General features: G+C 36.9%; 1 protein-coding gene across 1 annotated transcript in view; it reads left to right on the forward strand.

Moving 5' to 3' along the window:
- The window catches only part of ptgir (prostaglandin I2 receptor), a 60,433-nt gene extending 45,248 nt beyond the window's left edge, over positions 1-15,185 (forward strand). Inside the window, exon 2 of the mRNA XM_034025110.3 lies at positions 13,170-15,185. Within this exon, the coding sequence (XP_033881001.1) occupies positions 13,170-13,436 (267 nt within the window). The 3' untranslated portion in view covers positions 13,437-15,185. The remainder of the gene's footprint in view (positions 1-13,169) is intronic.
- Positions 15,186-24,616: the final 9,431 nt, after the last annotated feature.

Genomic DNA, 24,616 nt, shown 5'->3' on the forward strand with positions numbered 1-24,616 from the left:
AGCTATGCTTATCCACACAGCAGACACCTATTTTTTACCCACACAATGCCACAAACAGGCCTGTGTCTCAAAGAATATAAGGAGGAGCTTGTGGTATTTTATTTTATTTATTATATTATACATCCTCCCTGGTCCAGATTTGACCCCCTGACCCTCTGCACTAAAGCCAGACATGCTACAGTTTTGCTAAAGGGGGATCACTCTCTCCCCCCCCCCCCGCCCGCCGCACATGACCTGTTTGTTTACTTTCATTTTGTGCGTTAATAAATCCTGCGCGCCCGAGCGACGTTTCAACTCCAACTCCCATGTCTCTGTCTTGCATATCAGCAGTTACCCATACACGTGACTCGAGTACCCGGTCACAATGTGTCATCAATTACTGTACATAAGTAATGTACCCTATCTCTGATGAATGCAGTACTTCACTCAGCACATGGCAATGACACTAAAAGCACTTTGTGTATGTGGTAACAGATGACTTCAAAAGGACGTCAGAAGCTGGAATGCTGTTTATTTGGGTGTTTCCATAAGTATTTCCAGTGCTATATAAAACGGATGTCTTGAAAAGCTAAATAAACACAAGTCAGGCAGGTATTTTAAAATTAAACAAACAATTATTAACTACCGTAGCACTAATTGTTTAAAGTGAAGTCGATTGTTTAAGACGTCATTGGTAAATGTAGCATGAACAAAGTCAACCCTAACCAATACTTCAAAAACCAGGACCAGAGGACAAAGCTGAAAATTAAGAAAGACGAAGGCAAATCTGAAGGTACTGGAATGCCACTTAAAGAATTATTCTGCAAATTCAATTTGTATACTGAACTTCTAGTAACACATTTAAAAAGGTCCCATCTAAATTTTCACAGTATTTCACAGCGTGTCTTTCTCCATCTTCCCAGAATGCTTTACTTTACGTGTCTGTGTGTCAGTGGCTTTATTTGCGTTTGTATCCACAGTCGTATTGTTAGCCTTCTTAAAGAAGTTCCTAATGTTTTTTTCATTGCATCAAGAGGACAACTGGCTGAATGAGACAGTTTTGCAGGAGGTGCGAGTCACGTGACTTAGCTTGCCTATGGGAGCTCCTGCACGACTACACAGCTGTTCTTCACACAGAGAGGGTAATGAATTGGTTATCCATGTTGTTGATGGCCACCCTTTATATGTTTACAAGTGTGTTCGAATGACATACTAAATTGAGAAGATGATCAACTTATGATATGCCGCTCAATACTGTAAAAACAGTCATTCAAATGTCAAGACTTTTCTTGCACTTTTTTTTTTTACATAATAGTATTGTACAAGGTACAGTAAATAACAAGCCACTCAATTCCAGCAAAACTGGAAGCAGGTCTAAATAGCACCATTTAAATTAAAGAGGGGAGCTTGAAAACTCTCGAACAGTGTGTATGCAAGTCTCTTAAGTGTATTTTAGCCTTTAAAAATAATTCTCAAGTTTAGTCTGGTAAACGGTGAAGGTATTTAGAAATGCCACTGTTTAATTTAATGGAATAGATCCTTATAAAACTTGAGAACTAGCTAGAACAATAGACTGAGCTGAAGACTTTAGGTCCTCACAGCAGCCCCGATTACTGTGCAAGCCTGTGCTTTTTTTCTCCCTTGCAGGACAGCTTCCAAATCAAGCTAAGGAATTGTTACACCCGTTCTTGTTTTTTTCTGTCAGCGACGCCGCAGGGTATTATTCTTAGGAGTTTTCCAGTTGATTTAAAAAAAATAAAATAACCCACACACTGGTGCCGTAACTTTAAACAGATGCTCATTTTCTGCAGCAAGTTTTTTCTGGAACAAACTGTTTGTATGGTTATAGTGGCTCCCTATCCAATAGGGAATGTGCATCACAGTCCATGTCTTTTCATTTTATTCCAAAGGCCTCATGGGGAGGGAACTTTATCCAGGAACCGATTCATCCCTCTTACCTAATAGCCCAAACTAGGCTTCATTCAGAGACTTCTTGTGGGCTTAGAAAAAAAGACCGTTCCAAATATTATCAACAAGATGACCAATACATTCATTCAACATGACTGTTCGCTCGACGCATAATGTGAGCACACACCACAAAGCCACTCACTTTCTTACGGAGGACGGAACCGCGCTACTGCTGAAACATTCCCTTCCTCTTAGTGATTTACTTTTAAACTTAGTTTCCCCAAGAACAAATGTTACTTAAACTTTGTAATTATAACTTCTAACCCTTGCTTAACCATTTAAATACAACCTATAAACGGTGACACAATTATGTTTTGAATAGCATTCCAGCTCTCACGCTCCTATTATAATAGAGAGTTTTAAATAATCCCTTTGGGATCCTTTATTATATGACTGCATAACCCTGAGGAAACCAACCAAACACAGGAGACCACAGCACTACCAGCAATGACAACACAATTGACTTGAAAGAAATATTGCACAAACAGTGGTCCTGATTAAGATACACCCTTTACTGGTAGAGCAATAGATTTAAGGTTTTTTTGGAACGGGTTACCTAGCAGTGTTGTTGATGCTCAAATCATTGGGATTTTAAGATTCAACTTGACTTTGAAGATCATACAGCTACTAGGAACCGAAGGAGCATTGATGGGCCTCTTCTCGTTCTTAAATGTTTCTATGTTCTTATCTCAAGAACCAAGCTTTGTGTCTCCTAACTTAATTGATGTATTTGTTGGTCAAAGCACTTTTAGAGATAACTCATGTCTTTATACAAGTAACTCCCATCTTGGTAATGTGAACCACTTTGTGTGTGTGTGTGTGTGTGTCGTGGGGGGAGGGGAGGGAGTGAAATGTATTTAGATTCTTTCAATGTAACCATAAATAAAGCCTACCATTCACACTGCACTGCCCCTTATTTCCTTTCCTCAAAGACATCAATAATGTTGCATTTAGTGTTTCCACTCAGTGCTTTCTGGTCAATTTTATACTTTTGAGACTTTCTGGATATTGTTCTGATCATCATTACACTGAATGTTGATACTGCAGGGCTGTGGAGCCATTTACTGTGAACCAGAGCCTTCAGCCTCCCACTGAAAATACATAGAGAAAGAAATCACTTTGAAACCAAATAAACATGCATCATTAGAATCTCCCACAGAAAGCTGGGACGAATACATTTGATGAAGGATTCTTCTGAGCAAAGGGGCAGACTTGTTCTTACAATAGCCCTCCATGGAGCTAAAGTCTACTAAATTTCCACCCACACTATTCCACTGTATATCATTTAAGATCTGAAGTAGAAATGTGACCCAGTCATTTTGGGATTAAGGACAGGAATAAGATTGGTCTTTCTTTAAAAATTAGCTACTATGAACCACAAGCCCTCTGTCCCACTTCCTCCAACATACTTTGTTTCTCAGATTCAGTGTGTACAGCTATGGCCAAAAGTTTTGCATCACCTAGAATTTTAGGATTGAGACAATTTATATAAACATAATTTAGAAATTTTATTTAATATCATGTAATCAAATAAACTACAAAATGATATCTCAAAAGTCTACCAGAAGCCACAATAGTAGTACAGGATTTCATGTTTATTTTCAAAATGTCACATTTTTAAATTGTCAGTTTCTTGTTAAGTATGTGGAAAACTACAGAGCGGTATGCAATTCACTATGTTAATGTAACATTATTCAGCAGGTTTCATTTGACTTTATGAAGCTAAATTAATTTGTTCTATAGGGCGATGCAAAACATTTGGCCACAGCTGTACGTCCCTCCCTAATAAAACTGCATTGTTTATTGCTTACAATCCAAAAGCCCTTCATATGAATACAGCAAGATAAATTTAGAAGTTGCTGAAATACCCCATACTGTACATGCTTTCAATATTAACCCTTACTGTCTGACTAGTCGACTATTCAGAGCTATCCCTATACCCTTGCATGCAACATAAGCTACATTTATTTCCATCAACAAAACAAGCTAGAATGTAGTACAGAAGACATACAGTACTCCATCAGTACTCCTTAGCGGTAGAAATGCTATCTGGTTTTGTATTAAGAATGTAAGGCAGAGTTCCAATAGCCATACAAAAATAGGAACAAAAACAAGTTTACTAAAAAGTTGACTAAATAGCCACTACAAGACATTGATCCAGTAGTCGCTTGCTGCATGTTTAAATACTTTTTTTTTTTTGGCTGCATTTTGATTGCTCGTGCTTCTACCTAAGCCAGCAGATTGTCCTTGCGTTTTTTTGAAACCCATTGAAAACTGAATGGGATACTTCCAAACAACCATACTGTGGAACTCAGTGAACCACATATGACTCAAGGGCTATACTTAAGGCTTGCTTTTTTTTTTTTTTAAATACGGATTTCAGTTTCTTTTAAATGTACTCATTGTTGTGTAACATGAAGTTCCCTGTGAATTCTAATTTGTGAAAGACTAGTGTAAATATCCTTTATTACTTAAATGCAGCAAATGTTTGCTTTATTGACGCACTGCCTGTTATACTGCATTTAGGAACCTGGCAGCCGGTTTAGTTTGCTTCCAGTAAATGTTTGAACACACACTGCATAGAGCTGCATGATGTCTTTAACAAAAAAGACATCCGCTGCATCAAAGATCTGAAATATTTGTATCTAGGACAAGGGTTTTTTTTTTTTTGGTTTTTTTTTTTTAAACTTTCCCCATGAAATAAGCAATTTTTACCATTTAAAAAAAAAAAAAAAAAAAAAAATACTGCCCCAGCCACGGAACAAGCAGCTGACTGGACAAGGGTTGAAATCTGGGATCCAATGCAATTCGGCACAAATGAACCCCTGGTTATATTTGCTGTTTCAGTCACCACATCACTGACATTCTAAAGTTTAAATCACTCTTCAATATAGCTCTCATACAGCTGGTTTCACATCCTGATTAGCACCTTACCTAAATTAACATTGTCTGCCCTCTACAAGTACATTGGGTACCAGGCTGTGGGTGTAAGTAGAGCCATATTTGTGGGGTATTTCTTATCTACTGGTGTTGTAGGTGGACATGTTAATGGTTACCCTCTGGTTTACCAGCTGTACTTAGAGATAAGACATGGTTAAGAGTTCTGTTACAGACACAGGGTTGCTTTAAACTTGAGTTTTAAAAAGTCACCTATGTACCTGCTTACCTTTAATGCCTTGTACAGTAATCCATCCACTGGAAAAACTTAAACTGGGATTGAATGCCCTCATACTTCCTTCTCATTGGCGCAGAGCCACAGAAATGCACCTGCAGCCTTTCCTTTCTATCCACTCTCTGCAATGGGTTAAGCACGAGTGTTATTACCCTGTGCCAGTAATTAAATAGGAATGTCACACCTTACAACACAGAGCCTTGAGGGTACTGTGTAAATGTTTGGCTACTGCTATGAGCCTTGTAAAAAAGGTTTTATTTTGTAGGCACTAAATGTCGCTGGTACGGTAGATGGTTCTATTGGAGTTCTCTTGACCCTGAGATGTTTCTTAGCAGTTGTTGGCATTGCAAGCTCGCGATGGCCTGCCTCCAAAACTAGATTCAAAAGTAAAAACCAAGGAGGTGAACAGGAATAGACGCCCACCTCCAGCTCACTAATAAAGTCGAACAATTCGCTGAAGTGATCTGGATACAGGTGGGACTTAACTAATATTACCAGTGGCAGATTACATTGCACCTCCAAGCTGATCATTAAAACAAGGTCTGTTGTGTACCAATATGTCCTATTCTCAACGCTGAAATACATTCATTATTTAAGGTCATGTTTTTATTAATGAAACAACATTTGTTATTCGTTAAACTTTCCTTTAAAGTTGTTAATAAAAACACACTTTGAAAATGTTCTTTAAGTAAAGGGCTGTATTTTTTTCCCCACACTAAAAATATTATTTCATGGTCTAGGTATTTCAAGATGTTGTCACTGCCTCGGAATAACTCATTGGTAATTGATGTCCAGAAATTACTTTGATTTATGAGGAGGAAGAAACAATGTATTCAAAATTCAAGAAAAACAATGATGTATAACAATGAAAAATGAAATTTAAATACAGGTGTACCACAGTAAAACATCACTATAAAATTAGTAGGGCTGTATTTTTTCACGGTAAAAATTACTTATTTCCTGGTATTTCACAGTCTAGTTATTTAAAGATTTCACAATTAAATATAATATTTATTAAAGCAGAAGAAAGTGTTGTCACATTCAAAATTGATAATTCTCTCTAGAGCTATTATACAACAATTGTTCCTAAATATTTATTTAAATACTTATGCGGTCACTGTACAAATATTTTATAACAATATTAAATCACAATATTCACACTTTGTTTTATTTATTACTGCGTCTGCATTCTAGTAACAGCAATAGCGGCTGGTTGAATGTGTTTTCGGTGTTTGAAATGGATGCATTTCTTACTTGCACAGAAAGACGAAGGAAGAAAACAGAAAGTGTTACAGAAAGTGCAAAGCAACAAAGTTATACAGCGTCCCTTTGGATGATTATGTTGGCTTTAATAATAATAAAAAAGTTCATCATTGTTAGTTATTATAGTTTTATCTTGAGGTTAATGTTTATATTGTAAACATTTTAAATGGAGCAATTATGCTGAGGTCGGAAGTAAATGGTAACGTGATACACATTTACAGTGCAGACTATTTTCTATTATTTATAAAGACTTTGCCGAATAGAAAGTAAATGAGTGTTTGTTAAATACTGTCTTAATTTTATGCAACTAGACATGAAATTAAGTTTTTAAAATGAAGCCTACCATTTGGTATTCTGTCTTAAACCGGTAGTTTGTCAGACCCAGGCTGTTGCGAAAAATTCTATATTAAATAAAACTGGGGGAAAAAAAAATTGTGGTACCATTCAGTGAGCAAAAATTGTAAGGAATACTTTAGCTGAACCCCGACCCAAACAGAGGCAGGTTGTTTTAAAACTCCTAAATGAGAAACAACTTTAAAAAGACACAAAACTAAAGTTTATTAATATCTTTTAACTACAATATTCCATTGTGTGTGGATATACAATGTGCTTGACAACAGTGTTCCAATTGTCCAAAACCCAGGTTAAAAAAAAAAAAATGACATCGCTGGTTGGATCTCATGACCTAATTTCCATTTTGTAGCCTTATATGCAGGTGCAAATTACACACTCTAGACTCTGCAGCCATGTTGATCGCAAAGACGAAGGGGGCGGGCTTGGTTCAATTCTTTAAAAACCTGAAAGTAGTTGATAAAATTAACCCTTGCCAATACTTTAAGCGCAGCACAGAACCAAGACCAGAGGACACACTTGAAAGTTGGCAGAGATATGGAATGGGTTACTAGCTATGTTGAATTATTGGGATCCTTTAAGACCCAACGTGACAGTTCTGCGATCAGTCAGCTACTGGTAACCGAACAGGCATTGATGAGCCCATCAATTCAGTTCCAAGCTTAAGGAACCTACAACTTCCTGTAGTCGGTTATTACTGAATCTGAAACAGTCAAGACGTGAGCAGCCTTTCCAGTTATTCAAAATAGAAATTCTTTCCAATTGCTGGTTCCTATGTAGAAATATTTGATTGGGAATGGCCAATGACAGTCTAACCAGTACAGTGATATTTAACAGGTGTCTTTCCTGTCCCACTGTTTTTAGGAGGTGAAGTGCAGCTGGGCACTGCTTCTGTAACATTCAAATGGCGTCACATAATGCTTTTGTTCAATACTACCTAGATTCATGTCAGCAGTTAATTCAAACAAAGTGGTGGTCCAGGCAGGAAACTCACTTTTACGCTAAATAGAAATCATGCATATTAGGTGCATTACCAGAATGTTCATCAGTCAAATGGCTAGTATCTCATTCATCATTCAATAAACATGTCCAATGATCAGCTAGAAAGAGCTTTATATCTTGCCTCAATCCATTCATCCCTGCTGTACATCAGAGTTTGCCTCCTCCTCTCCAGCATCCACCTATTTTTTCGGGTGTCGTCAAAGGGGGAGGGCAGCTATCCTGCTCCCCTGTCCATGGCAGGTACCCCGAAGGGTTTTCAAAACCCCGAAGGGTACCTGCCAAGGGTACCTCAAAAGGACGAGGCCAAAGATGTAATATTTAACTTAATATTTGTTGTCTAAGCTTTAATAAATATTGTTTATTACATACATGTTTTCCTGATTGCAGTTCAGAATGCAGCAGCTAGCATAGGGTTACCAGGCGTCCTGGGAAAACTGGGACCATCCCAGTTGTTTTCAGCCTACATTTTTGTCACAGTCAGAAACAGTAAAATTGGCCCAGTTTTGCTATTTCATATATTCATTTTTTTTTTTTAAATATAAAGTACAATGGTTGTAGTGTGCTCAAGAAGTTAACGATAGAGTCATTCATTAGGTTGTGTTTGTGCCGTTGTTTAATAATTTATATTATTTGTTTAATAATTTCCTGGATCCTGTATTTTTTTAAAAACCATTTTGGAAGTACCACCAGCCAAGTTAGCCTTTTAAGGTAGTCCTAAATGTGTCTTGATTAACACTGGCATCATTATTATTATTATTTATTTCTTAGCAGACGCCCTTATCCAGGGCGACTTACAATCGTAAGCAAAAACATTTCAAGCGTTACAATACAAGTAATACAATAAGAGCAAGAAATACAATAACTTTTGTTCAAGTAAAGTACAAGTTTGACAAACCACAATTCAATAATACAGCAGGTAATAGTGATAGTTACATCAGGATATGATTAAATAGTGATAGTTACATCAGGATGTGATTAAATACAAAGTACTACAGGTTAAAAACTTGGCAGATTACAGTATTCTGAAGTACAGGATTAAATGCAGTAAAATAGGGGCTGATAAGAGCAAAATAAAGCACATTTACATGAAGGGTGATAGTGTCCCAGGATACAAACAGAGGAGTTCTACAGGTGCTCTTTGAAGAGGTGATTCTTAAGGAGGCGCCGGAATGTGGTCAGGGACTGGGCAGTCCTGACCACATAACTGATTTAATTATAACTGATTTAATATATATGGATTGTCATGAACTGCAATAAATACTCAATGTTTAACTTTTACATTACAATTGTGTTATTATATAGTTATTTTACCTGCTTCAGAGTTGCTACAGCTTCGATAAATTGAAGTCCTGTTTTTTTTTTTTTTTCACTTTGGAAATATGGTAACCCTAAACTTGCATGCTAATATCAAATCTGGAAATCATAATTACACCATTTCTGCTCTCCAATGTGCAAATTTAATAAGTTACATAATCATTGAAAACAGTAGAGAGATCAAACTGTTTAACAACATTTGTGTTCGAATTAAGAACAAACTAACAAAAGTTAGTGAAGAGCAATTGCGGCTTATCCCTTTGCTAGCACACCATTTACTCCAGGGCACTTAACATGGAAATGCAGGTCTGTATTGGGGTATTCAGAAGACACTGAGTTATGGAGGGGGATAAAAAGGATCATTTGCATAACAAATTAAATCTGAATTGTGGTGGACAGCTACATGCGTTTTGTTTGTTTCATGCCATTACTGGCCAGTTATGCCAAGCAATGTAATGAATATGGTGTTGATACTTCAGTGTATGTCTGATAACTCATTGATAGCACCCATAACCCCAAACCCCTAGCTGTTGAATTCTGAAGGTTGCACAGGAAGGTGAATGCACTGGATTAATCTAAACAGAGATTATGACAGACACCACTTTGTAAACGGTCACAACATGGATTGAAAAGTAAATCAAAGCTTGGAAATATATTTCAACCCCAGGGGAAATGTATTAAGGAGAACCCTGGCTGTTAAAACAACATTACAAAACCTGAAATATACAGAGCCACTGGGAGTGTCACTTAAACTAAAGGGCAGTGAAATCAATACAAGAAATGCCAGCAAGACTGTCTGTAGAAAAAGATTAATTCCATACCGAGTGTGACAGGGTAGCGTTGCGGGCCCAGATGGTATCGGCAGGGAAGGAGATAAGGAAAGCTGCAGTTTAAAGAGCTAGTGCGTATTTTAATAAACAAAAACACAGCAATCAAAACAAAAAGGCAGACAGGCCAAAACAAAACTTTAAACAAAATACAAAAAATGTAAGCTGGTCATTCACCTTCACTACTAACAAAATACAACTACAAAGTTTCCAAAATACAAACACTCACCATAAACAAAAGATTTTGCTCCCTTTTTATACCATGTGGCTGGAGCCTAATTATCATCGATTATTCAATTTTGCTCCAGCCACATTCTCACATGTATTTTGGCAGGGATAGGAAATTAACCCCATCCCTGCCAAACACCACAAATACTATGGAGCATAAAGGCTAGGCATGGAAATAATGAGAATCCCATGCAAGTGTACACCGTGCAGAATATTAAGCCGGCAAAACGATCAAATAGTGCTACAGTTTTCGCTCCTCCTGTCCACATTATTAAATTCCAGGGCTGTCTGCCATCAATCTGAATGTTGGCTGATATTTACAAATCTCAGACAATGCCTTTTCATCTAACAAAATATTTGGAGTCCCTAATTATAAACAGGACCGCATTCAACTGATCTTTAAAAGTTTGGAATTGCAAATAAAAAAATAAACTCCCCCGAGCCTTTTAAAAGTTTGCATGGCAATTGTGCAGCTTTTCCCATGGTTATAGTATGCATTAACCTCTCTGGGCTTTACTAAGCATACCTGTGCTTTACCATGCTTACACTATGCTTTGTTATAGTTTTACTATGGTCAAGTTTCATAAGGGTGTTTTAAATCTGCTAAATTTAATTACAATTTACTGCTATTATGATGTGACGGAAGACTATAAAAAACTAGATAGACTTCTTTGTCTCGTAGAGAAAATTCTAGAGAATAATAGATGGCAGGTACTGTATTTTAATTCTGTAAACCTGTATCTAATAGAGAAATAATTATAGATTTAAACACTGACAGAGAAATAATTACTGTATTACCTTCATCGTTTAACTAAATTGGGAAAGTTTCTGTTTGGGTTTCTGGCAGGGAGTGATATGGACCCTGAGTTATGAAGTTAAGAGAGGATAAGAGTTTTACACAATGCACATTATCTATGGAAATTGCTTATTAGCGAGCATAAAATAAAAATTAATCTTATTAAACTAGTAATAAGCAAGTAATTATTCTAGCCTTCTCAGTCCAGTAATACTGCTAGTTGGAATTATTATTATTAATAATAATAATAATAATAATAATAATAATAATAATAATAATAATAATAATAATAAATACTGTTTTTACACTTAATCCATGAGTTGAATCTGCTAGTTAATGCTGCATTGCTCCTTCTTCTGTTCACACTAGAAACTAAGCCCAGATTTGATGCAGTTTAGTTTCTCTTCAGAATAGACACACTGAAGCTGGAGTTGACTCTGCAGTGCAGTTCTTTGATCTGAGCGTGTGCAAAATCGCATCTTTCATGCAGGACACATGACACAATCACAAAAGAAAGTCACATTATTTTTTAATGTGGCTTACTTTGTTTACACACAGTAAGGCAGCGTAACATTACTCTGGCAGTAATTTGTAATGCAGACTCGAAATAAAACATTTTGTAGTATTCTTAAGATTCGTAGTACAGGTAGAAAAAATCCTAGCAGAAGTGACTTCACTGAAACTGGAAATTGGAAACCAAGCATTGCAGTTAAAACTGTCTTCCCAAAAATGTATTTCAAGTTTTTCTTTTTTAGTGTTAGAATTGTTTTTTGCCATAAACAAATAATCTTTGTCTGTTGTTAGCCAATTACTTGCATTTGATCATTCAATTTACCTTTCAAAATAAGTTGTGCAGTTGTTTAAGGCTATGCATTGCCAAGAGCATATTTATTTGTTTAATATGGTTCTATTTTTCTCAGATCTTCGACATACATCTGTGCTGTAAGTGAAACAGCTCATTTAAATGTAATAAGTTCATAGTAAAAGCCTAAAAACCGTCGCATTATTTTTTTTCTTTTATTGAACTATTTTTGGCTTGCGTTACAAACACAATAGAATATAAACTTTCTTCCCAATTTAAAATGTCCAATTACACTCCCTCACCACAGGTATTTCCCACAAAAACACAGGCAAATTGAAGGTCAGAGGCTTCCTCCAAATCCAAAACCAAGCCAACTACCTCTTAAGACCCAGGGGATGGATGAAATTAAGTTTTATTAACTTATTAGGTATTATCAACGAGTAACCAATTTAAAATTACAACTAGAAATCAGGTGGTATTGGAACAAGTGACGCCAATCACTAAATATTTAGGAATTTGGCTTCAAAGTTTTAACTTTCCAAACACACAGTATTAAGCTAGATTCTTCACTATGAGTGCAGTTTTTCCTGAAAGGAAAAAAATACCAAATGCATTTAGAAGAACGTAAGAAGATTTATGAACATGAGGATTCAATTTGGCCCATCTAAGGTCATCTGGTTCCTAACAGCTGATTAGTCTCAACACGTTGTCAAGTTGGGTCTTAAAGGATCCCAGTGATTTTGCCTCAATTTTACAACATGGATAGGCAGCCCATTCCATCCCCTCACCACTATGTGTGTGAAGAAGTGTCTCTTACCCTCTGTCCTAAGCCTATCTCTGGTTTCTGTGCTGCGCTTAAAGTAATGGTTTGGGTTAACTATTGTATAGAATTCTAAAATGTATACGCATTGATTCCTCTATGTGTTGGTTTTAGTGTTTGTTTGTATAGTGCTGGTGATGTTTGCTTTGTGGGCCTCTTGCACAGTTAACCGTTCACTGTTATTTGTAGCTCCTGTTAAACAGCACCTTCCCAATATGGCATAGATTAAACATCTAGACTGGCTAAAGGGAAGTTGGAAACAGCAGCATATGTAACATAAAAAGCTTCATTTGACTGGAATTAGAAAGGCTGTTAGTCCCGGCACTTAGGATTCCCCAGACAAGTTCAAAACCAGGTAAAGGCAGATATAGAAAAAATGGTAATGGTCAATGTTAAAGCAACAGAACCCAGGAACACTGAGAATGATAGCAAACACCACAAATAGCAAGGGAACTGTAAAATGACATTTGAAGCTACTTAAGATTTTAATTGCACCATATGCAGTCTTTAAAACAATACACACTGTAGGAAATATAACGCTAGAAATAGATTATCCACAAAGACTTGTCATCAACCCAGTTTATCAATATCCTACTACTGCTTAACCCTTGCCACTTTCCTAATACCAAATAATTTTTCATTGGCAGATCCGTGGGTTTATCAGTGCGATTTCTCCGGACGGCAATGATCACGAGGACCTGCTGGCGTTCCGCTTCTCCGCCATGAATCCCATCGTGGATCCCTGGATCTTCATCATTTTCCGGAAAACTGTGTTCCGCAACGTCGGCTCCCTGCTGTGCTGCCGTTTCTCCACGCCGTCGCTCAAAAGCAACACATACCAGGATCACAGGAAGCTGCAGTCCATTCCCTGCAACGAGCAGAACTACAGCAGCCTGCAAGTAGCCCCACACTGAGTGAGGCTGCTGCCAGACAAAACAGACAAGAAACTCCTGGGGTGTGCAGAAATCCTGAAAACTGCTGGCTGAAATTGCGTCCCCCTTTATGTTTGCAGGGTCAAGCCTTGCTGCAGAAAACGTCCCGCTAGTCCGTAGCTACTGTTCAGCAGAACTCTGAAGCTTTTGAGTTGCTAATACGCTAGGTAAAATACCAAGTGATGTTGTATGAAACATATCCATGTTTGTGGCTAGGTTTTTTTCCACTGTTGCTTCAAATATGATGCACAGAGTGCCACCTGGGAATTCACTACAGCACGCATTTTTCTGTTAATCTTTTGTGCTCATGACAAATAACAGAAAACAAAACAAATACATGTTCAGTGTCATGGGGACAAGTCATGGGGACAAGTTTTGACACATAAAGACCTACTGAACTTGCAGTATATGGAAAACAAGATATCGATTCAGCCACCAACTTGGTATTCAATTGTCTGGTTTTGGTCACCAACCCTGACATAACTGTTTAGTAACTAAACATCATGTGCGACTGTCTATTCTCGCAGTTTAAACTCTGGTGTTTGAGGGGATACTTAGGGTCTGACATGGTTTTAAGGTAAAATTATAGGAAGTCAAGCAGACCAACATTTCAGCTAACCTTTTCAGTGTAATGGTTTCACGACAAATGCCCAGCCAATGCTGTTCTTGGTATTGGTTGATATTGTTTATATATGACAAGTGGGCTGGTTTGTTACACACACTGACATGCTAGTCTACTGGCAGTTTAATTTAAGAATATTATATTATGGTTTATAAAATATTGGTCCAAATAAATGTCTCCTTCACAACTTTCCACTCTAAATCTGACCAAAGGAGTATTTTGAATTGAAAAATGGTCTGGACACAAATCAATGTTGAATAATGTAGTCATACCTAACAGTGCAGTAGACTCCTACCCTTTTAGACAAACCCAAACATGGGCATCTATTAATGGCATTCCTGTTAGTAGCCTTGTCATGGAAACTATTTCTGTTCATTACGCTAGTTATAGTTTACCACAGGATTCACTAGCTTGAATTTAAAACCAAATCATTTATAGAAAATGCAGTCCTGTTTTTACCCTCCATTCATTATTTTGTTATTGTAGTTTTGCTATTGTGCTTTAATACAGTCACGTTTGGGATCACTGGGTGTGTCGGTAACATTGTAAACTATTGCTGATTCACCTTTTTTTGGACTACACTGCTTACTGAACAGTATAGTAAAGATCTACCAGTACTGGCCAAGAGTACTGTGTTAAGATGCCCATGCTAACAATGCAGTGGTCAAGTCGCTTATCCCTGGAATGATCTCAATTATGATTTCCGTTATAACTTGGCTTTTTTGTTTTTTAAATAAACACGAAGTGTAACCAGGTCTATAGATCAATGATAGTAATCCACCAGGACTGTTTTCAATACAAACCTGATTTCAAAAGCACCTTCATTTGATCGGTCAGTCCTAGCACTTGGGTGTGTTATTGGCTGTTTCGTTCTTAACGTCTTTATGTGGTATCTTACGTGAGACAATCACAGCAGTGATAATAAGCTCTTCTGAGTCATACTTCCAAACCCTCACAGTTCGACCACCTGGAAGAAGATAAAACAACTTTCCATGGAGTCAAATGCAGCTTCCGGATTTAATGTTTCTTCTTGAGGAAACAATGCATGCAAGATGCTGAGGAACTCAAAAGCTATCACATTCGGATAATGTTTGTATTAAAAAACATGCTGCAAAACAATGGTAAACTATAATTAATGCATAATATAACCACGGGGAAAAGCATTGGAAAACAGCGGTAAACTTTTATAAGGGATAGTTTAGGCATTAATGTTTGCCAAGACACAGAAATTTGACCATCTCAATTAAACATCCTAATGACATTTCTGCAAAAGGTTACATTTATTTATTTACTTAATTTCATTTTTAAAGTTCAACAATATTTTCTTCCTTCTTTGCAATAACAAAAACCCATAAAGTGAAGAAAAACTGTGAAAATTAAAATCACACATTTGCTCTGAGTTTTCACAAGCAAAACAAAGTGTATGGGCTCTCTGAACACTTGTCGTGTAAAGCTGTGTCCTAGATGACACAAAAGTACTCAGACATTTAGCTACTCTTGGGGATGTTGCAATAAGAATTGTGTCTTACTAAAAGTTGTCACCGAGTTCCTTGTGGTACTGCAACCAGTGACAGTGTTGTGCCTAAAAAGGGTGTAAAGTTCCCAATGATGAGGTTCTGGGTAAATACAACTGGGAAGCCTTGATTAAAATCTGCCATTGTAGTCGATCAGTGATCCTCAACGCTGTACCTGTGGGCAAAGTTGAGAGACCACCACCCCAATATAATCACAGGAGGAGTTTGAGGAACTAAACACATTGATTTACTGTTCTGTGCCCCAAAGTTCTGCGTTTGTGCCACTTGTCCTGTAAATCTGTAAACTGGTGTCTTTTTAAACATGTGAGAATATGTCATTTAAAGTCAAAAGAGAGAAACATGACTGCAAGACTTGCATAGTTGCAGGAGTTGGATCAATTGAATAGATGTTCTGTTTCACCAGCTTGACTGCCAGAGTAGTCTAGTATTTACAAATGTGAGACAGAAGAGTACTTATATTAGTTTCAACTCTTAATTGGTAGTTATTATTGGGGCAGCAGTGTGGAGTAGTGGTTAGGGCTTTGGACTCTTGACCGGAGGGTCGTGGGTTCAATCCCTGGTTGGGGACACTGCTGCTGTACCCTTGAGCAAGGCACTTTACCTAGATTGCTCCAGTAAAAACCCAACTGTATAAATGGGTAATTGTATGTAAAAATAATGTGTAACAATTGTAAGTCGCCCTGGATAAGGGCGTCTGCTAAGAAATAAATAAATAAATAAATAAATAAAATGAATTGGGAATTGTTTTTCAGCTTTGGAAAATAATGCTACAATGCAGTGGGTCTCAAACTTTTGTAACTAGGACCCCCGTTTGAGTGACTTGGGGCTGCTGGAACCTCCTAATATCCCTTTATTAGTATATTATACCTGTATATTAAACATTAGAAAAAAGTCATAGATGACTAATTTCTCGCTGCAGGGATAACAAATGGAAAATAAGGAACCGAGTTGGTCTGTTTGTGCTGAAGTTGTTTCGTGACTCACCCTGAAACTCTTCTGCAACCCCAGAACTTGCTTTAAAAAAATTAAAGACTTGAAACTTAACCAAACTCTCCAGAAATACTACACATATGTTACACCTTGAGTAATAAAAGATATTATTATTTATTTATTAGCAGACGCCCGTATCCAGGGCGACTTACAATTGTTACAAGATATCACATTATTTTTACATACAATTACCCATTTATACAGTTGGGTTTTTTACTGGAGCAATCTAGGTAAAGTACCTTGCTGAAGGGTACAGCAGCAGTGTCCCCCACCTGGGATTGAACCCACGACCCTCCGGTCAAGAGTCCAGAGCCCTAACAACTACTCCACACTGCTGATAGATTATATTATATAATATATATAATATATATATATAATCAGCTACACAAGATAAATATTCCAAATTCTCCAAATTGTTTTTTTTATTCCAACACAATACAATCTGAAGATGTTCATACACACATAATAAATAGGGGTGCAATGATTGTGTATCGATGAATCGTGATATTTTCTTTACATGATATATATCGTCTAGTAATTGAGGTACGTATTGTTTGTTTTGTGAAGCAAGAACAAAAGCAGAACTTAACTCACTGTAGTTCCCACAATGATTCTGAATGTATTCTTTAGAGTATTCTTGACATCAGTGTCATAATAAACTGTGTGTTGAACCTGTTATTTGGTTTTACTATTGAAATCAATCCCTTTTGGATGAAACACTGCAGGACACAGTTTATAATTTTGTGGATAGGAACATCTTCAGATGTATTTAACTATACTGTGGCATATACACACTACATTTTAAAAAGCAGGCCAAAGCTTTGTTTGGGACACCAGACATGATCAAATACACGATTTATTCATATTTTTTTTCGTCAACCAATTCAACTATTTTTACCTCAGTTGTTCGACTTAATTAATACGTTTTGGTGCCACTGTATAATTATTTTATATAACAATTCTAAATTTTCTAAGTTATTGAGTCTATTTACTTTTAAATGTGTGAATGACATTGACCTTTAGGGCTTAGCATTAAAACAGGTGTGTCCATGGTTAGTGTTCTGTGGTTTGGGTCTGTTGTACAGTAGATCTTCCAGCTTGATCCTACACGACTGGAACTGCAGTTGTGAGATCTGCAAATAATGCCATTCCAGGAACCCTGGGAAACTGATGGACACCTTGCTCAGCCACTGAAGGAATGAGATCCTTCCACTTCATTATTTCTGAGTAGCTGCAAGCATCTCTCATACATCTTATATAGCTCTTGCAGATCACACAGCGTGTCAGTTGGCCACACCCATTTGCACAAACTTCAGAACCAGCGATTTTCAAATTTTCAAAAGGTCATATAGTTGCATTTACTAATCATAAACATCACACCTTTATCACTGGTTCGTTTCTGGAGTGTTCCCATTTGAAAATTCAAACTCATTTAAATGAAATTCCTTTTTAAAGCCAAACATGTTTGTTTTTAAAATGATAATGGCTGTGCCAGCAGTCTGGCTCTTGCTAACCTCAGATCAGCGTGACATGTCATCGCTAGTCTGGTTTGCCACAGTGGTGTTTACCCACATTATCAGTCAGGAAATATAGGATCTCTGTATGTTTAAGCTTTTGTGAGCATGTGCCAGTCTTCTAATCTGTAAACTATAAGCAGTGCATCCTGTCGTACAGGTGTAGCACCAATGTTGCTCCATCAGTCCTTGTGTTCTACCAGTCTGATGCATGCAGGTTGGTTGGTTACACCTTGTTTTTACGCAATTAGATATGTGAACAGTCACCCTGCAGTACTGGCTTTTGTCATATGGTGCATATAAATAGATACAGCTCTGCATCATTTAGAATTTTAGGATTGAGACATCATTAAATATATATAAATATATTAACATAATTTAGATCTTTAACATCATGACGGAAACTCCATTGTGAGTCAGCAAGCAATCAACCACAGGATGCACTGTACTGTCTGTGTGCAGAAACACTCTTGCTAGCAATGTGTGGTTTTCTAAAGCTGTACTGTGACATTTCAACACATCAGACAGTTCATTACTGTGTTGTCCCAAAGACAGGACACTGGAGCCCTGAGCAGTTTATAACCGGTTCAAATTGTTAAAGCTATTTCTGTTAGACCTTAGATTGACGTCATTCTTAAGAGAGCTGGTGCAACATCGGATTCAGAATACATCTGACAAAACAAATCTGAATGACAGAGAGACACAACCTTCTGACAAGGATGTATTGGATAGATGAGCGAGTTTAGAGGTGGGAATTTCATCCTTTATTTTATACCAATAATCAGTTTCTACAGTTAATTCAATTTCTATAACAGTGACTGTCAAGGCAAACAGAATTCATTGCTGAAAAAACAATTTTCTGAAAAGGTCAGATTAATATAAAATCATCCATAATTATCAGACACTCAATAGTGCTAAATTTAGAAATACTAAAACAAACTAATACATTCAATGCAGATGTTTCAATCAGAAGTCATACTCAATGCCTTAGTTGAACCTATTCGTTTCTCATGGAATTTAAAAGGAAGTAAATACATTGAACCCTGACCCTCTGAATTAGTGGTAAATGGAATATTTTTAATTTTCCACTTCATTGTAGATTCATGAAACTCTTTAGGTACGATTATCTATTCAGGTATACAGATATTTACAGCAGCAAGGAATGGGATAAATGGGCAATTAATGCTCCCAGTTCTACAATTCCAGAATATGGACATTATTTTGATGTACGACATCACTGGTGAGACAGATTACTCCTCAAAATATTTTACACATAATAAAATGATGTATTCAGGGACACCACGATATTAAGTAAGTACGGGGTCATGTAGGATAAATTGGGCAATTGGGACAACTCCTAAATTGTGCTGCATTTTATCACGTGTACTAGTTAGGAGGGTAGTGTTCCTTCTTACCCTGTCATTAAAAACAAATGCTATTGATTATGAATTCAACACTGATTCAATCTTTCAACATGTCAAAGTGTAACTGTAAAAGCACAAGCTGTTAAATGTTATCCGCTACGGTGCTGAGTCTTTGTGTGTATTAACTTACAGTAGGGTTCAAACTTGTGAACCCACCTGCCTAATAAAAAGCCCAATATTGCTGCCAGTATAAACCACTTTTCATCATCTCCAGTATTGAAGCAACATGCCTTTTATATGAAGGGCTATCATGGAATGAAATCTGAAAGCAATTAATTGTGCAGTCTTTTAGAAATAGGAGTATCTCGACAGAGATATTGGATAGGAAGTCAAAATCAAAGCTACTCAATAAATTCCCATTGATGGTTATTGAACCTTCCAAATTCCAAAGGCAATACAACAAAAAGTCCATGAGATACAGCCAATAATCAAGCATATATTAACCTAGTGGATATTGGTTGCTTGTCCATGACTATAAAAACGCTCAATAGTGGTTTATTTAAAGATACTAAAAGAAACTAAGTAAATTCAATGACAAAGTTTCAGCTTTTAGTTCAAATGTTTGTCATGGTCTTTACTCAGTTGCTTTTAATTTTTCTAAATTGTATTGTTTGTTGCATTCCTAGGTCTGCTGGACTAAAGCAGGTGGGTTCATGTCTTTATAACCTGTAGACGCTAGATTCGTAACCTGCTAACTGAGCCTCTGTGTGCATTTCCGTATAACCCAGCTTCCTCTCTGCTGGCCGGTTTGAAGAATGCTACAGCTCTAGAGCTGTCTACACCTCTAGGAATTCTGTCAGTGTTAAAATGTGTTCAATTGTTCTGCTCTGTGTTTCAGCATACTGGATGTAGTGTACATAACTGTACTATAATAAAAACAAATAGCATGTGATGTCATAAAAATGTTTCCTTTGGTTTTTCTTCAATTTGCAGCTATGAGGTGTTTTTTTTTTTTTTTTTTTTTTTTTTAAATAGATAGTTCAGTTGCCCAGATATATTTTCAGCACGGAGAATCCGCTATGAATGAATGGCAATGATTGCAATTGGTGGGCACGCAGGGCCCGAGTGAAAGATAAATTTGGCTGGAGGCCTCGTCCATGGGTGCCCGACGGCTACCTGCGTGAGGCCGGCTGGAAAAACATGAACAGTTACATGCATCCTAGTGTCGCAGATAGGAAGTGGCTATGAGCCACCTCCCCGCAAAAAGACAAGGCCGCCAAACCATGAATAAATAATAATAAATAATTAACACACCCACAATGGCGCCCTGCCACTTATCCCCCAAATATTGAATTTAATGAAAATCAGCAGCTGAGACACGGCCCGTCCTCCAGAGCATGACTGCGTTGGGGGAAGAGAGCCCAGCCTGTCCAACCCGACCACTCACCCCGCAGAACTAAATATGAATCGCTCAGCACTCAGGTAAGGAAAAAACGCTGGCTGAGGGCAGCCCTTCCTCCAGGCTCTTAGCGGTCAACTCCCGTTTCGGCCTCCCAGTGCTTGACCGAGCAGCCGAAACAAAAAGAAGCGGCATGAAAGAATAACACACGGAGCTTTTATGCGCTTGCTGATGATGTATTTAAGGGGCGGATTCTTCTTTGCAGAAAAGCAACCAAGTTTACAATTCTTGAAAATTAAAACATTCTCTATTGAAACAGAATATAGAGATTTTTGGAACTTTCAAAGTCTTTAAAGAATGGGTACAATATCCAGACACAATACAGTCTATTATTAAGACTGTAATAATAAAACAATAGTAGTCACAGTAGTTTTATTTGGAAATTGTAGTTTTGTTATGTTTAACATACCTTTGTCAAGGGAAAGTGTGTTTGAAAACAAACAGCTCAATACATGCATGCGTGTGTATATGTATATTAAATGTTGTATATTTTGTATGAAGCGATTTTAATTTGGGCGTTTTTATTGCAGTTTCACTTTAACTTGTTTATGTTTTGTATTATTAAAGGTTCATTGCTTCCTGCCTACCTTAGTTAGGAAGCAATTAATCTTTAATAATAAAAAACTAATTTGCTTTATACAAAATATACATTTAACGCAACAAATATTTGAGAGTTCACAAATACGAATAGGGTAAAAACCAACGGGTGAATAAAATACATTTCACAATCAGTCCTTTCTGTTCCAAGTTTCTTTTCCATTCCATTTTTCAATTTACTAACTTGCAAAAGTTTTCAACTTACTACTGTTTTTAGTGCAACTTCTGCTGTTTGGACTTCTTTGGAGAGTTCCTCAATGTTTGTCGAATACTCTGTGGCCTTCATTTTCAGGCACGATTCAAGACTCACTTCGATGAGCTGGCTCCTCAGTTTGCTTTTCATGTAATTCATATTTGATACCACTTGCTCACACAGGTATGTCGTTCCGAAGACTGACAAAAGACCAAATGTGTATTTCTTCAGTTGAATGTAGGTGTAGGGTAAATAACTCCAAACTTCAAATACAATCTGGTCTTGTCATTTCAGCTCCTCCAGGTCAGACCCTTACGCCAGGGTGGATTTTTGTCTTTCCAGATTTTCAAGTTCAATCACCAGGTTTCTGAATTTGGAATTCCACAAATCCTTGTCCTACAAGTCTGCCAATTCAAGCTCAAAAATTGTGCTCGATCATCTCCAGCAAGTGCTGAAAAGTTAAGTGCAGAAGTGTCAGCTTCAAGGGGTCTCAACAAAAAATGAAAAATTTGCCTTTCCTTTTCAGGACTCTTGAAATCGCCCTGCAAACACAGGTTGCATTTTGACAATTGTTTCAGCAAAGAATTTAAGGTCAAGGTGAGAGTCATTTGTTTGTCTATATTGCTTCAGCGTTGGAAAATGTATCAACGTGGCTGTCTGGATGTCCCTTCAAATACAGTCATCTTTTGTTCAATTGAAAGCACTTCTTCTAAAAGCAAAATAGCAGTATTTCCCTTTCTCTGTAGCTTCAGATTTAGCACGTTTAAGTGAGAAGTAACATCTGTACCTACAGAAACAATGTTGTTTATGTTGATTTATTGTTGAGTTCTCATATCTACCGAGAAGGATAATCTGTGTGATTATCATCCACATCGCATGACTCATTATTATTTATTATTATTATTATTTATTTCTTAGCAGACGCCCTTATCCAGGGCGACTTACAATCGTAAGCAAATACATTTCAAGTGTTACAATACAAGTAATACAATAAGAGCAAGAAATACAATAACTTTTGTTCAAGCAAAGTACAAGTGTGACAAACCACAATTCAATAATACAGCAGATAATAGTGATAGTTACATCAGGATATGATTAAATACAAAGTACTACAGGTTAAACACTTGGCAGATTACAGTATTCTGAAGTACAGGATTAAGTAATAGAAAAAAAGTAATAGAAAAAAAACTGTGCTGAATGACTGTCTCTTTCTTGACTGGTAACATCTGTGGCCATCTTTACAGTTGTCTTTTTCAGTCTTAACAGATAATGGCATATCTCATTTTTATTGGTGAGTTTTTCGTTACAAATGATGCATTGTGGGAGTCCTGTCGAACTCAGTATAAATGCATATTTAGTCGATTAATCTTTAAAACCTTGATGTTCAACTTTGATCTTTCTCTTTTTTTAAACCATTTCCAATAAGCTTTTTTAAAATTGAAATGTATTTCGACAGGTGTCTCTATGTCTGCGATTGTGTATCATTGCACCTCCAACCGCTCGAACTTAAAACCCGCCTCGCGTACGCACCTTTTCAATTTCAAAATGCTTTATTTGTATGACATCTTTCCTAGTGACAGACTTGTATTTGAAGTACGTGCAAGAAAGTCAGTGAACCCTCAGTCTGCCTGCCAGATTGAGTCTTTGTCGTTTAAAAATGTCCTTTCACAGATAAAAAATGAACAGTTGTTTGTTGATTACGGGGAGTATTCTATATTCTTAAAGAGTCACACCTTTTTAATCAAAGAGACTAGCAAGCCAAGGGTTGCCAACTATAATCGACACCAAGCATGGCCAAATAATACTTCTATTGCAGTGCATTTGCACAGGAAATCCTTGTTGTTATCACCTACATCTAAACATTACCCTTTTCTTTTTGTAGGTTTGTATTTTTCCTGTGCCCTTTGCCAAGTAGAGCCTGTTTCTAAAAGATTACATTACAAAGGAGAAGTTGGTTTATGCATGTATTTCTGCTTGCCTTGTACATTTATAACAGAAAGCAAAGCACTGGTAAGTATTTATAAGAGGGATTTGTGATTGACTAAATTATCAAGTTGTTTGGGAGTATTCCAGGTTTATAGTTGTATGCTTCTGATTCAAATGGAGCGCCTTATACATAATATATAATTATATTAAAACCCACAATGTAAAATGAACAAGGGCCTTCAAGCAAAGCCACATTAAAGAAGGTGTTATTTTGTAGAATATTTCGTAATACTAACCTGTTGCAACAGATTCCACAGACTAAAGGCCATTGTATGTATGTCATTTGTCTCATTAAAACTGCAGACACGCAAGCCAAATAAAATAAAATAAATGTACAACAGCTACACATAACCTAGTAAACTAGTAAACCTAACCTGTAAACTACTAGTGTTTCGTATGTATTGAGTTTTATGGAAATGCGGGGCTCAAATCCTGTTTTAAAGTAGTCGTGAAAAACAAAATAATTTAATAAATCGTACCTGTCATGTATCCCTGTTCAGTTTATCGGGTTTGAATGTGCAGCAAGCATATGTTTTCATCTTTAAAACATGCTATCTGTACTACACTAGATTTAAACAGTTCTCGGTTTTCATTCTTTGCCATCAGGAAGTCTGTTGCATTTTCACTTCCTAGGTCATTCCACCTCAGCAGTGTCTTGGGGATTAAGACATGTTACTGGCTACAAAGCATGTCAGTCAAAAAAGGAAAGCAGCTGGTTGGTTACTGACAGAAAAGAAGGCCCTGGATGTTTTTTTTTTCTTTTTTCAAAGGCGGTTTTTATCAATATAAAATAGTTTTAAAGTCATATAGTCAGTTTTAGACTGCTGTTGATTTCTTTAACAACAGTCTGCAACAGTTACCATGGATATCAAACATGATTTTATTCCCAAACACAGACTTGG

Source organism: Acipenser ruthenus, chromosome 7 (assembly GCF_902713425.1).
Source record: "Acipenser ruthenus chromosome 7, fAciRut3.2 maternal haplotype, whole genome shotgun sequence".
Lineage (NCBI taxonomy): Eukaryota > Metazoa > Chordata > Actinopteri > Acipenseriformes > Acipenseridae > Acipenser > Acipenser ruthenus.